The 16,109-nt window shown below is 36.2% G+C and overlaps 1 protein-coding gene across 1 annotated transcript in view; it reads left to right on the top strand.

Annotated features, from left to right (window-relative positions):
* Positions 1-3,032: 3,032 nt before the first annotated feature.
* LOC106871388 (probable D-lactate dehydrogenase, mitochondrial) overlaps positions 3,033-16,109 on the top strand; it is a 25,497-nt gene continuing 12,420 nt past the window's right edge. The window contains exons 1-6 of the mRNA XM_052970916.1: positions 3,033-3,044; positions 5,014-5,141; positions 6,110-6,251; positions 10,514-10,655; positions 11,797-11,956; positions 14,545-14,650. Coding sequence (XP_052826876.1) covers positions 3,033-3,044; positions 5,014-5,141; positions 6,110-6,251; positions 10,514-10,655; positions 11,797-11,956; positions 14,545-14,650 — 690 coding nt within the window. The remainder of the gene's footprint in view (positions 3,045-5,013; positions 5,142-6,109; positions 6,252-10,513; positions 10,656-11,796; positions 11,957-14,544; positions 14,651-16,109) is intronic.

Raw genomic sequence — 16,109 nt, forward strand, 5'->3', positions numbered from 1 at the left:
CCAAAGATCGTCGACAATTTTCTTCGCTTGGCTTTCTGGTCACCTGTACAAGCAATATGTAGGGTCCACCAAAAATTTGGGAGAACGAAACTATTCTTTTGGAAATATTAACTTGTATGCGAAGAACCATATACCAGAGTTTGCACATTTTAAAACATTGTTTGGATAAGCCTTTGTAAGATCTTCTATCGCGCGCACTTGATAGATAGATAGAGAGAGAGAGAGAGAGAGAGAGAGAGAGAACGAACGAAGGGATCTTCTAAAAATGATGAAACGAAAGGTTTCACAGATGCTGTTCCATAAATAAATATACATGTTCACTTGTGGAGTTATATTTTATACCTGGGAGGTTCTTAGGAACCTATGATAGGGAATGTGTGGTATCTGTGATGGAAGAAATATTGGTTTCAAATTATGGCACAAGGCCAGCAATTTCGGGGGAGAGAGTAAGTTGATTATATCAACCCCAGTGCTCAACTGGTACTTATTTTATTGACCCCGAAAGGATGAAAGTCAAAGTTGACCTCGGCAGAATTTGAACTCAGAACACAAGGATGTACAAAATGCTGCTAAGCATTTTGCTTGGCATACTTACAATCCTGCCAGCTCGTTGCCTTATGTGTTGGAAGAAATATTCCTAAGGGAAAGGGGAAGGAATTTTTTGAAAAACCCCTCTGAGGTTACTATGATTAACAGAAACAACATTGCATACAATTTTGGCAATGAGTTCACAGTATTAATCGGACATTGTAGATGTCAATGGTTTCAAGATAGTTTAAAGTGATCCTGAGGGCTATGGTGTGAAATCTTGCTTGCATCTCTAATTTCATTTCTGTTTAAATGCTATTTTTACTATTCTCCACATGAGAACCAATATATTGACATTCATTACCTTTTCTTTTTATCTTATCAAACAACTATTTAGGCACTGGCATACTTTTCACCTGGCCTGCTTGCATTAATGATTATTGCTACCTACCTTGAATTTAATGTACATTCAACTATTCATAGTTAAGGTGTGTGGCTTAGTGGTTAGGGTATTCAGTTCACGGTCGTAAGGTTATGAGTTTGATCCACAGCAGCACGTTGTGTCCTTGAGCAAGACACTTTATTTCACATTGCTCCAGTCCACTCAGTTGGCAAAAATGAGTAGCTATGTCATATTCTGTCATGTTGAATCTCCCTTAGAACTACATTAAGGGTACACATATCTGTGGAATGCTCAGCCACTTCCATGTTAATTTCAAGAGTAGGCTGTTCTGTTGATCAAATCAACTAGAACTCTCATTGTGACTGAGTGCCAACTATTTATAAGCCTTAGTCAATCATGATGAATTTTTTTACTCTATTTCTCATTCTTGTTTTTTAGCATAAAAAGTGTTACATTTATAGCATTTTTGAATGGCAAACTTTAATACCATTTAGGTCAGTGAAGTTGTCCAGTCCAATATAATACCAAACTATTGTCTATATGTATTTAAGTATCTCACCTTATGCAAACTTCACCTGGTTGACTGTCAGCTTTCAATCCATCAGGATCAACCTTTTTTGTCACCATGTTTGTGTTGAAATATACTAGTTTTTCAATTAATTTTGAAAATAATGATTTTAGTTAAATAATTTTGGCTGTTATTAAGCTGGTGTTTGGACTATAAATTGATTTCAAATTTTGGCAAGTTGACCTTGGTGGAAATTGAACTGGTGTACTAATGATTGTGCCAGCTCGCTGTCAGTTTGGAACATAAATTAACATGAAACTTTGATGGATGGTTTTAATTTAGCCCACTTTGAAGCAAGAATTCTGTATCATGGAATCAAGAGCAGTTTCTGGTATGTTGATGTTAAAAGGGTTATCCTTTTGATACCGACCTCCAGTTGAATTAATTCAGTTGATTATAGTCACTCTGCCTGGCAAAATTGGCTCTTTACCCAGTCTAAAGAATTCTGTGCTTTATTGTCTGTTTGTACAAGTGAGAATTGCTGGTAATAACATGTCAATAGTGTTTGCTATTTTTACACCAGTCATCAGTGCTGTTAATGTTCTAGCTGAGACATTTACTTCTTAAACTTTTAGCATTTAAACTGGCCATATCTGGCCTAAATATTCTATCTGTTTTATGTTCAAACCAGACACACCTGGTCCCTCACATCTATCCTACCTTGTTCTAAAAATAAACAATAACATCAGTAAAATCTCACAACTAAAGATAATGCATGATTAATTAAAAAAACTGAAATCTGAATGCTAGAGCGTTAATGGCTTGAATTTGTACCCATAATATAAAGCTAAAGCCCTTTGTAATCCTCCAGCATCTCAGGGGGTTTATACATAGTGGTGAGTTGCCAAAATTTTAACTACCAGTTACTTAGCTTCAAACAATAATTACTAACCTTCAAACACAAGTTTTATATAAGAAAAGCTTTGAATTTGCTTCATTGATATGTTAAAAATAAAGTAAAATCTGGAATCTGAGGAAGCTAGTGATGGTTATTGTTGGTGAAAATCAGTTGAGAGAGATTGCCAAGCAAGTGAAGTAGAGTTAGTTTAGAAGTTAAGGAAGAGAACTGATGAAGGAGACGAGTTATAAAGGAAGGTAGATACACTCCTCAAACAACTACAAAAAGGTACAATTAAGGTGAAAAGCTAAAGTTTTGTGGAGATAAGGGGAAAGAGAGTTAGAGAGCTTCTTCTTTCTTTATTGCCCACAAGGGGCTAAACATAGAGGGGACAAACAAGGACAGACAAAGGGATTAAGTCAATTACATCGACGCCAGTGCATAACTGGTACTTAATTTATCAACCCCGAAAGGACGAAAGGCAAAGTTGACCTCGGCGGAATTTGAACTCAGAACGTAACGGCAGACGACATACCACTAAGCATTTCGCCCAGCGTGCTAACGTTTCTGCCAGCTCGCCGCCTTTAGAGTTAGAGAGCTTCTACACATCAATCACAAATAGAATTAACATTACAATGACTAGCTAAAGTATTGATAGCAAGATGGAAGAGTAACAGTATAAAGGCAGAGGCAAAATGGTTGAATGTGTGAGTGGGAATATATATATGTATACATAAATGTAAGATTCAGGGATCGAGGTGTAGGAAGAAAGTTAGCTCAAGCAATCTGTAGTAAATATAAAAAAACAACTTTCAGGGACAATAGTGGTTTATTGAGACAGAAGGTTGTGGATATTTTGCGTATTGAAATACGATAAGCTGAAAAAAAGTTCTTTTTATCTTTCATGGTTGGCGACCAGGGTTGCCGGGTATGCAAAAAAGAATACAAGAGTTACAGAATGGAGTAGATAAGATCCGGGTTACCTATGTTTCATAGCGAGCGGAAACTCAGAAGTGGTAAATATCCAAGTGAGGTGCATACCACAGGCTACTCTTCAGGCCAAGGATATCTTGATTTATGATATATAGACACACACATATACATACATATATGCAGCTACATACAGATATAACACACACACACACACACTTGCACACTGAAGTAGATTTACTTACTTTATGATTGCAAATTGTATTTTGCAAATCTTCTGAATTTAATATTAAATCAGAAAATAATTTTATGCAGCAACCACAATGATTAACTTTCACTTCAAAACTACAAAGGTCAACTCTGTCTCCACCGTTTGGATGGGTCTTGTGATTTGACTTAGTATTATGAATTGCATCATTATTTTCCTGAGTAGGTTTGATTTTTTCCTGCAAAAATTTACTGACAAGTTGTCACATTTAAAGAGCTATTAACAGCCAGTTCCCATAAACCAGATGTAGTTCACCATAATTTATTCAACATTATCTTTTATTTTTGAACAATTTTATCTTTTACTTGTTTTTTTTTCATTACACTGTATCCATGCTGGGGCACTGCCTTGAAGAATTCTTTTGTCAAAAGAATTGACGCAAGTACTTATTTTTGTTTTTAAGCCTGGTACTTATTCTATCAGTCTATTTTGCCAAACCACTAAGTTATAGGGACATAAACATACAAAGTTGTCCAGGAAGACCCAAGCAAATACTGACAAATCGTAGCTGCAGCAATGTGCTGTGACAGCATGATTTTTATGGATGTTTGGCTTCTCTTTCTAGCTAGTTGAACAGCTGGATAGAGGTTCCTTGTTGGTTCAGACTGTTGACTATTTGTTGTTAGGTGCAGTGTGGCAAGCAGATCAGAATACACTATGAATTCACTAATTTAGCTTCATTTCACATCACATTTACCTATAATAATAATAATAATAATAATAATAATAATTATTATTATTATTATTATAAAATAAAAAGCTGCTCTGATGCAATTGGAAGTGTTATTATGTACACATTTTGTCTTGGTGTAAAAGATGGGCTAAAGCAAATATTCTGCTCAATACCACAGATTTGCTTGTTAGTTGCTTGATCTTAACCAGTTGAGCATGTCCCTTGGTGGCTGATGATATGTGCATGTCTGAGCTGGAGTAGTGCGTAAGCATCATAGCCATGTGTTAAGAGGACTTTTTTGGCATTTAAATAATTCACCTCTAGAAACATGAGTGTTTCATTCATCATCCTGAAACAAACCTTATTCAGAGACCTTTTGTGTGGGATAAGCTGCTTGACTTGAAGATAATTCTGGGTGTGAAGAAGTATTTCTGAAATGACGGGTGCTGCAGTGTTTTTTTAATTTTATAAGCATGATGATGAGTGGTAGAGGTACTGAATTCAAAAAGGTAGCTAAAATTGTTGGGTGGATAATCTTGTGGGCTTCTATCAAATTAGCTGTTAGATGTCAAAACTTTCATGTGTTGGTGTTGAAAGAAGCAACACCTTCAAGACATGCAGATGTATTTGAAATTGAAGATTAGTCAGCTGTGGTTTTGATCTTACTCAAGATGTCTGCATACATCAATATAATAGTTAATGATTCCCAAACTTTCTGTTTGAAATTTTTGGTTTTATATTGAAAGACAGTAAACTTTATTGTATTGTGCTATGACATCTTTCAAAATGGTTGTATTTTTCTCAGGTACCTAACAGTCAAAAACAGCTACCAGACAGTGTTGTGGAAGATCTTCGCTCTATAGTTGGCAAAGAAAATGTGAGCGTATCACTTGCTGTTCGAGAACAACATGGACACGATGAATCTTACCATAAGTAAGATTTCTAAAGTTCTACTTCTGATATATTTATAAGAATCATTGCTCTTTAGAAAAAGTTTTTTTTTTCAAAAGGTAATCTTGTTGTCCAACTTAATGTAGAGGTTGTATTAGAACACAGAATACTGCATTATTTACCTTGAGAACGTCTCTCATATGGATTCATGGTGCATAGAAGCACTGTTATATCATTGGCAGACGAGAATCATCTGCTATGGTTTTCCGAATTGTCAGGTTACATGTGGCTGTTATGTTGCTGTTGGACATCTGTCACTGAGGAACTCATAGGAGGGTGAAACCACATGATCTGGCAGTCCCAGCAGCCATAGCTGGTGATTCTCATCCGTCAACGATATAACAGTGCTTTTATGCACTATGAGTCCTTATGAGAGGTTCTCTCAAGACGAATAACGCAGTATTCTGTGTTCTAACACAACCTCCACATTAAGTTGGAGATCTAAGTTACTTTTTGGTATTAATACCGCTTCTGCCACTATTAATTATTTCTTTCTTTCATTTACTGTTTATATGTAACCTTTTACTGAGTGAACTCCTTTACTTCATAACACTACTTTAGAGAACTTGAAAAGCTTAGACATCGCTCCTCTTATTCAGAATGAGAAATAAACATAACATGGTTGCTTTTTCACTTTTTAGACTCTTCATAATTAGGGGTACACAATTTAGACTCTTTATGATTTAGAGTACACAGCTTTTTTGTTTTGAAAGTAAATGACAGAAGAATATACTTATAGATCCATTTATCACTCATAGGCTTTATTTAACTCTTTAGACTGGAGATGGGGGATGGTTAACTAAGTTAATGTTTTATGTCAATAGTATGAATTTGAACTGTGATTAACCAGTGGTTGGAGTTTTCTGTGGATTTGTTTGTCTTGTTGATACATAATTATAGCTTGGTAATGCAGCTGAATTGTATAAATGTTTACCTTTATCTTACAACAGGTGCTTTCCCCCGGATGTAGTTACATTTGCTAATAGTACAAAAGAGGTCAGTGCTATTGCCAAATATTGTAATGACCAACGAATACCTCTCATACCTTTTGGTTCTGGAACTGGCCTGGAAGGTGGAGTAACTGCCACAGTGGTGTGTATTATCTTTCTCTATCATCTATCTGATTGTCTCTCTCTGTTATATTACCATCATAATTAGATTGTTGAAAAATTTCTAATTTTGGTAACTATTTCAATATCATTACTTTTGTGTCTGCTTTTCCATGCTGATATGGGTTGAATAGATCATTTTCAGCACACTTTCTCTCCATTTGCCACAGTTCATCATGTGTTTTGTGGGTCTTAGTATCTTCAGATTAGTCCTCGCCACATCTTGTTTAGTCTTCTACAGGCTTCTACCTGAATTATTTAGTGCATCTTCACCTGTCATTTCATGTATATCACATGTCCAAACTAGCAAAGTCTTCCTTGTTCATGCACACTGTCGTTACCCATTTAGTCAAACATGGTCAATTCATTTGCTTCTAGCCTTTACATATCCTCCACATCATCACCCATGTTTTGTTACTATGCAATATTGTACTCTATCCATAAAAAGCATCATACATTCTGCTTCTCATTCAAAAGAAGAACCCCTTTGTTGCCAGCATATGTAATAACTCCCTGAACGCCTTTGTCCAATCCTCCATACTATAAATATAATAGCTCCCTGAAATTTGTCACCTGTTCCTGTTATGCTTTCATAACCCTAGAGTCCTGTTGAAGTAATTCTCTTAGTCAAAAAATAAGTGTAGTGTGCAAGAGAGACCACTGTACTGGTATGGCCATGTGATGCATATGGATGAGGACAGCTGTATAAAGAAGTGCCAATCTTTAACTGAAGAGAACTTGTGGAAGAGGTAGACTCAGGAAGACATGGGACAAGGTGGTGAAGCATGATCTTTGAATGTTGGGACTCACACAGCCAATGACAAGTGATCGAGACCTTTGGCAGTATGCTGTACTTGAGAAGACTTGTTAAGCCAAATGAAATCGTAGTTGTGCCGATGCTGGGGTCATGTAACTGGCACCCATGCTGGTGGCACGTAAAAGCACCCATGCCAGTGACATGTAGAAAGCACCCATTACACTCTTGGAAGGGCATCCAATCATAGAAACCATGCCAAATCAGACTGTAACTTGATGCAGCTCTCTGGCTTACCAGTTCCAGTCAAACTGTCTAACCTATGCCAGCATGGAAAGCAGATGTTAAATGATGATGATGTTTGTTCATGGCTAAAAACTTCACTTATAGTTGCTTCATTTGTAATGGTTCCATGTACTGGTACAAGCCCAAACTGCATCCCATCCAAATTGGTTTGTAGGAAAGTGGTTATACACCATTAGGTGTACACCCGCTTCCGTACATTAAACTTCTTGAAGAAACAACGGAACGCAGATTCTGAACTATCAACACAACAATATTTATTTACAGAGGAAATAGGCAGCACTTCGCCCTTTTGTTGCTGAGATGCCGTCAATGATGTTGATGGTTATTTGTCTAGCTCCAGAGTTGGAATGTTGGAAAGAGCTGTCTCCAGAGTTGGAATGTTGGAGAGAGACTGCTTGTACGTCTGAGCTCTTCGCCGGCCGGCGAGAAAGAGAATGAAAAAAGGGCGCGAAGCTTGGGTGTCGAATGACCACGCATGTGCACGAGACTCTTCCTGTATTCCTTCCGGAACTAGTCCCTGCGCATGCGTGGATAAGCTTTCTGGAATGTCTGCTATTAAGGCATCACTACAGGTTCTTTCCCTAATAAACTTTGTTACTTTTGTGCCTTGGTCAGTCAATGGTTACTACTTTGTTCTTACATTCATAGTAGTTCATGATGCCACTGTTATATCAGTTATTAGTGGGGCATAACACATCACAGCATCACCTCATAGGGTGAAGAATACTGTCCTAGAACCGTGACTGCCTCTTTTTGGCTGAGAATGAAGGACTCCAACCAGTTAAAAAGATTATCTTTCACACTCATTGCAGAGAGTTTTGCCATAAGTCTTTTGTGTGGTACAGAATTAAAAGCTTTAGCAAAGTTAAGGTAAACAACATCCACCTTGAGCTGCCATCAGTGACCTGGGTGATATCTTCAAGAAACATGACAAGTTGATCACAGCAGCTGGAGTTAGGGATAAATCCAAATTGCGAGGGCCAGTGTTCCATATTTTTTTAATATTCTGAATCAACAAAGTAGCTTCAAACTTCTGAAAATACCAGCCAAATCTCCCTTAAATCTCACCACTGCCACCATCATTGTCATTTTAATGTCCACTTTTCCATGTTCATTTGGATTGGACAGAGTTTACTGAAGCAGATTTTCTGTGGCCAGATGCTCTTACCTGTTTCCAAGCTAGGTAATATTTTCACCATGGTCAAACATGTTTTCACAGAATACTAGAAATAAATGACAATCATTTACAACAATCATGCAATGTCAAGATAAGGAGTTACAAATATACACACTCAATCACTTACTCATACACACACACACACACACATGCACACAAACACACGCGTGCGCGCATACACACACACAATGGGTTTCTTTTAATTTTTGTCTATCAAATCTATTCACAAGCCTTTAGTCAACCCAGAGCTATAGCAGAAAACTCTTGTCCAAGGCACTATGCAGTAGGATTGAACCTGGAACCATGTGGTTGGGAAGCAAATTTCATAACTATACAGCATGCCTCCACCAATCATTTCTTACAAAAAAAAGAAAGACAAGTGCAGATTAGATATTGTACTATTGTGTTTGAAAAAAAAAAAAAATGACAGTATGGTAACAGCTATAAAGCTTTTTTTTATAGGTTAGCTTTATCAGAATGTAACTGGAGCTAAACAACGTGAACAACAGTAAACTGTTATTGTTGATTGTAAGAAAATATGCAAATTATGGGGAAACAATTTCACCAATGTAAGTCCATTAGTGTTAAAATTATTATGTCTTGAATCATTATTGATTTTACCAAACCTGTTTATAAATTTCGATTCCTGATTTTGTCATAGTTGTATGAGTAGAGTCTGAAGCATTAACTTAGGTAGAGTTTTGTTTGGTGTGTACCCATTTCCCTTTTCATTACTTAGCCAGCAGAAATGTTTGACCTGATATCAGCCAAAATATTTAACAAGTAAAAAACAAAAGTAAATTTTTCTCAACATATGTAGTTAGTAATTGAATGTATTTTGCACTACTATTATATATTAACACATATCTACTAGAAATTCAGAAATTGTGATGGTATGTACTTATATGTGTATCTTTGTTTGAACATATTCTTTAAAACACTCTGTGGGATTTTTTTATATTTTTTGTGTGTAACCCATAACTCACTATCTATGCTAACATGTTGAATACAGAACAAGATTGTGTATTTAATAAATAAAACAATTGTCAAAATAAATTTGCCTGAAAAAAAAAGTGTAATTTTTATTTTACTTTGTAAGCAACGATTAAAATTTTAACTGTCTGACTTCAATAATTTCTAAGACAGTAAAGCAGGTAGTTGACATAATTAGGTAAACAAATATGACAGTGACACATAATTTATTTGTTGTATATACTGAATCGTGATAGGGATGATGTAAATGGTACATGACACGTGACCTCACTAGTGCCAGGTGCCATGGAAAAGCTCTCAGAACACTCTGTGAAGTGGCTGGCATTAGGAAGAACATCAAGCCATAGAAATCATGCCTAAGTATACGTTGCAGGTTAATGCACACTCCTTGCATATATCCTGTTGAACCTTCCCACCCATAACAGCATGGGAAATGGATGTTAAATGATGATGATGCAATTGGTTTTAAATCTTGGCACAAGGCCAGCAAGTTGCAGGGTAGGGGTTAAGTTGATTACATTGACCCCAGTGCTCAACTGGTACTTATTTTATCGACCCTGAAAGGATGAAAGACAGAGTTGACTCTAGTGGAATTTGAACTCAGAAAGTAAAGATGGGTGAAATGCCACTAAGCATTCTGCCTAGTGCACTAATGATTCTGCTAGCTCACCGCCTTTGATGATGATGTAATTGAAACACAGCTAACTCTTCCTCTCTCTACCTATTAAACCCTCTCTAAGTAATTCATATCTCCTACTTCTTCTTGTACTAATCTTCTTTCTGATGTAATGAAATACAAAATGCATGAAATTGTCTTCTGTCTGTTATATTACTGTCTTACAATATGTATCCTTATATAAGATAATGTGCATGTATATCAGCTAGTCTCAGTGTTCGGCAAAGGAGCTACTTCTGTTTGGCCACTCAACTTTATAAGAAGTCCTCTTTGTCTCTTTGAATCATTTATTATAATGCTCAGCTGATTTGTGCTTTTCTGTTTTCTTGCTCATTTCAGGGTGGTGTGTGTGTAGACTTGAGTAAAATGACAGAAATCTTTGATCTACACCAAGAGGACTTTGATGTAACAGTTGAGTGTGGAGTTACTCGTAGAACATTAAACTCTCACCTAAGAGATACTGGGCTTTGGTTCCCTATTGGTTTGTAAAATTTCACTGAGTATTTCAATTCATGTTGCTAGTTTAATGAGAAAAAATTGCTACATTTCATTAATTATCATCATATTTCAATAATAATAATAATAATAATAATAATAATCCTTTCTACTTAAGGCACAAGGCCTGAAATTTTGTGGGAGGGGACCAATCGATTACATTGATACCAGTGCTCAACTGGAACTTATTTTATTGACCCTGAAAAGGCAAAATCAACCTTGATTGAATTTAAACTCATCACGTAAACATGAACGAAATACCACTAAGCATTTTGAATAGTAATAATAATGAAGTTAAAATGAAAAGAATGGTTCTCAGTTTTATGTAGAAAAAAAATTTTTAAACTAAACTGGAGAATGGTTGTGGTACTTTTTAATGATTGTTTATTAAACGACTATTTCACTATGTATATTTGGGTATTGGCATGAGTTATTAGAGCAAGTAGTTTACAGGGCATCAAAATGCCTTTGCAGAAGGGCTCAGCCCAACATATCAGAATCACCGCACTAAACAACACATAAACATCTCCACAAAATAGTGCAAATATTTTGATTAATAACTCGATAGCTCTCAGAAATCTGGGAAGAGATTTTCACAATATGATGGCATGCCTTGAACATTACAACTACTTATGGACATCAGACTAACCTTCAAGAGTTCATATTAGAATTTAAGCTCATCATTTGAAACTAACAAATTTTCCTTTTGTATAGTTATTTTACAGTTATGAATTTTATAGATTGATTTTGTCTAATCAAACTAGTCAACTGATTGGTATCTTACATTAGCTGGAATATAAATCTATTCTTAAAATGGCTATTGAAATTTATTTTATTTTGAATATAGTGGATGTTGTAAAGTTCTTGGCTTTGAGTAAAAGAAAATACAAGAGGATTAGTTAATTATGATTTTATTCAACATATTCCCTCCCAGAATAAGTGTGTGAATACTTATTGCAGCATTCCTTCAGTTTTCCTAAGCGCTGTAAAAGAACTCGGAAGGTTGGGCCTCCAACCAGGCCTTCCGCCATACCCTTGAAACTAGGAACTATTCAGTTATCCCTCATGATTATTTTTGTTATTGAATTCACTAATAAATACTTTTACATCATACATTTTGTTTTCAGATCCTGGTGCTGATGCATCCTTGTGTGGAATGTGTGCTACAAGTGCTTCTGGTACAAATGCTGTCCGTTATGGTACCATGAGAGAGAATGTCCTGAACTTGGAAGTGGTCTTAGCTGATGGCCGAATCATCAATACAGCTGGGAAAAACAGACATATGAAGTATGAAATGTTTGTCATTTACAGTTATGTGAATCTAGTCCACTGTTTGTAGATAATTATTATTATTATTTATTGTTATTCTGAGATGACAGAATCATTAGCACACTGGACAAAATGCTTAGTGGTATTTCATCCATCTTTATGTTCTGAGTTCAATTTCTGCCAAAGTCAACTTTGCCTTTTATCCTTTTGGGGGTTGATGAAATAAGTACCAGTGGTGCACTGGGGTTGATGCAATTGGCTAGCTCCCCCAACTCCTAAAAAGTTTCAGGCCTTGTGTCTATTGTAGAAAGGATTATTATTATTATTATTATTATTATTATTATTATTATTATTATTGTTGTTGTTGTTGTTGTTATTTATTATTAAGGTGGCAAGCTGGCCGAAATGTTATCATGCTGGGCAAATGCTTAGCAGCATTTTGTTTGTCTTTATACATTCTGAGTTCAAATTCCACCGAGGATGACTTTGCATTTCACCCTTTCAGGTTCAATAAATTAAGTACCAGTTAGATACTGGGGTTGACACAATTGACTAACCCCCACCTCTTAAAAATTTTCAGGCCTTGTGCCTATAGTAGAAAAGATTATTATTATTAAGGTAGTGAAGCAGCAGAATTGTTAGCATGCTGAGATAAAATGCATCTGTTTTTACGTTCTGGGTTGAAATTCTGCTGAGGTCAACTTTGTCTTTCATTCTTTCAGAGTTGATGAATTAAATACCAGTGAAACACTGGAGTCATGGAATCGACTAGTTCCCTCCCCCAAATTTCACGTCTTGTGCCTATAGTGGAAAGGATTATTATTGTCATTATTTCACATTATTTACATTATTTACATTTGACGGATATTCGTCCTCATCTTGTTTGTTGTTAACACAACGTTTCGGCTGATATACCCTCCAGCCTTCGTCAGGTGTCTTGGGGAAATTTCGAACCTGGGTTCTCTTTCCTATCGATGTTACTATTATTATTATTTTTATTATTATTATTATTATATTATTATTATTATTATTATTATTATTATAATTATTACTATTATTAATCAGGTCGCTGCCGTGAATCGTAATAATAATAGTAATAATAATAATAATATAATAATAATAATAATAATAATAGTAACATCGATAGGAATGAGAACCCAGGTTCGAAATTTCCCCAAGACACCTGACGAAGGCTGGAGGGTATATCAGCCGAAACGTTGTGTTAACAACAAACAAGATGAGGACGAATATCCGTCAAATGTAAATAATGTAAATAATTCCTCATCTCTTAAATATAGAACTGTCATTATTTCAGTTCGCAATTCTGCTGTCACTATAATCAATAGAGCTACCAGTCATGAATTTAAGTTAATTCAGTCACCTGCTGTTGGTTCTTCTTCTCAGTGCATTTATAATATATTGTTCAAATATATATATACATATAAATAAAGTGAGTCCACAACTGTAACCTACACCAGTGTCGCATAACCAGCCCCAGCCCACTCAAAAGTACCTTGGATCGTAGGGCAACATGCCATGCTTGAGGAGACCTATTGAGTCAAGTACATCAACATCAGCAATATCAAAATCAAATCAAATGGAAATTGTAGTTGTGAGCCGTGTGCCAGTAGCACGTAAAAAGCACCATCTGAACGTGGCCGATGCCAGCACCGCCTTGACTGGCTTCTGTGCCCGTTGCATGTAAAAAACAACATCCGATCGTGGTCGATACCAGCACCTCTGGCCCCTGTACCAGTGGCAGGTAAAAAGTACCCACTACACTCTCATAGTGGTTGGCGTTAGGAAAGGCATCCAGCTGTAAAAACACTGCCAGATCAGATTGGGGCCTGGTGCAGCCTCCTGGCTTCCCAGACCCCAGTCGAACCGTCCAACCCATGCCAGCATGGAAAACGGACATTAAACGATGATGATGATGATGATGATGATGTTCATGCACACTTACATCGTGCATCTAACAGTGTGTGCTCACTTCATTTCTTTCTAGTTTTCTCTGGTCTTCTACATTCAAGGATCTGTATCTCACTACCATGCAGCATCATAGTTCTAACACAAGAGTCATACAAACTGTCCTTCACTTTGAGAGGGAAAAGACTTTCGTTGCCAATTTGTGTGGACTTGGAATTGAAACAAAAAATTAAGTCTTCGTATCAGTGATTGCAAGGGCTGTGAGCTGGCTGAATCATTAGCACCCAGGGCGAAATGCTTAGCAGCATATCATCAGTGTTTACATTCTGAGTTCAAATTCTGTTGAGGTCAACTATGCCTTTCATCTTTTCTGGGTCGATAAAATAAGTACCAGTTGAACACTGGGATTGATGTAATCAACTTATCCCCTCCCCCGAAATTGCTGGCCTTATGCCAAAATTTGAAGCCATATTAGTGATTACTTACATACACACTCACACACAACCATACATGTGCATACACACATTCATATACACTGGTTAATAACCACATATTTCTTTACATTTTACTTGGATGAACTCCTTCCATTGTTGCCAGAAACTGTACATATTTTCTTGGCTTTGTATATATTTTGTTTGCAACCCTGCTATTTGTCAAAAGTTATTCCTTATTTTTCCCAGAAAGACATCTGCTGGTTATAACCTAACAAATTTGTTTGTTGGAAGTGAAGGAACTCTGGGAATTATTACAAAAGCTACTTTGAAATTGTATGGACAACCTGAAAAGGTAAGTTAGTATCAGATCATCATCATTGTTACTATTTTAATGTTCACTTTTTGCAGATGAGGCTTATTGAAGCAAATTTTTATAAAGCTGAATGTGCTTCCTGTCATCAATCCCTACTTGTTTCCAAGTAAGGTACTACTCTCCATGGTTTGCACAACAAACAGCTCAGAGGCCATACCTGTTTTTACAGTTAACATCGGCAAAGAAGCTGTTTTTTAGTTTATGCAATGTCCTGGGTGTCACTGGTTACACATCTTGCACACAGCATCAAGATAATAGGAATAAGCAATCATACATACACATTGATTGCACTCATTCAAGCACACATGCTACATAATTCATGTTTTTCAACGCTGCTATTTGTCATTCTCAAGAATTGACAAATTATTCCTTATTTTTTCCAGAAAAACATCTGCTGGTTATAACTTAACAAATTTGTTCATTGGAAGTGAAGGAATTCTGGGAACTATTACAAAAGCTACTTTGAATGCAAGCACACAGGCTACATATATTTTTCCTCCTTCCCATTTCTGTATCACTTTCATCCTCACAGCTTTCTACATTTTGTTCCTCTTCTCGTGCATATTTACTTTAATTACACAGTTACCCAGCCTCTCACTTTTTAGAATTCTCTCTCTCTTTTTCTCTTTTATGTCTCTCTTTCATTTCCTCCCCTATTATAACTCCAATCTTAACACACACACACACACTCTCTCTCTCTCTCTCTGACATTTTATTATTAAACAAGCCCCTGCCATCACCGCCATTTACCATTATCATATGTCATTTTTATTTTCTTTTTTCTCTTGTTTTCTTTGTTTTTTCTCGTGTATATCTGCCTCTTTTTTTGTCTCCCTCACTCATATCCTATTTTCTTTAATGTTTACTCTCACTGTACTTGTATATTTTATTATTTCTGTTTGTCTGTCGCTCTCTCTCTTTCTCTCTCTCCCACCATTCACTTATCAATTATCAACGTCACTAATGCTGCCTCTACCACTATCATAACTACCGTTTTTTTTTTGCGATCACTGAGTTATCTCCCTTAGCATGCCACAAACCATTGGTAGGTATTGGTATAAATAGATTACACTGTCCTCATTTAACGACCGAGTTACGTTCCAACAGCCCCGTCGTTAAGCAAATTCGTCGTTAAACGAATATTCATAGGGTACGTATTTTTTTTTATAGGTATAGTGTACTGTACGTACATATAAAAACAGAATACCGTACTGTATAAAGTATATGCAGTACAGGGTCAAGAATCACTAACATAAATTGTTGAAAAATGAATAAGTAACTGTAAGATTATCACAAGGAAAACCTTAAAAGTTAGGATATGGATACTGTATTATTGTAGCTCAGACATCGTAAGTATGTTTGTGATTCCAGGCCCAGTACATAAGATGCCTAATAAACTTTTCTCAGGATTATATAGAAAAGGTTTAAAGGAAACTCA

The sequence above is a fragment of the Octopus bimaculoides genome, chromosome 9 (genome assembly GCF_001194135.2).
Source record: "Octopus bimaculoides isolate UCB-OBI-ISO-001 chromosome 9, ASM119413v2, whole genome shotgun sequence".
Lineage (NCBI taxonomy): Eukaryota > Metazoa > Mollusca > Cephalopoda > Octopoda > Octopodidae > Octopus > Octopus bimaculoides.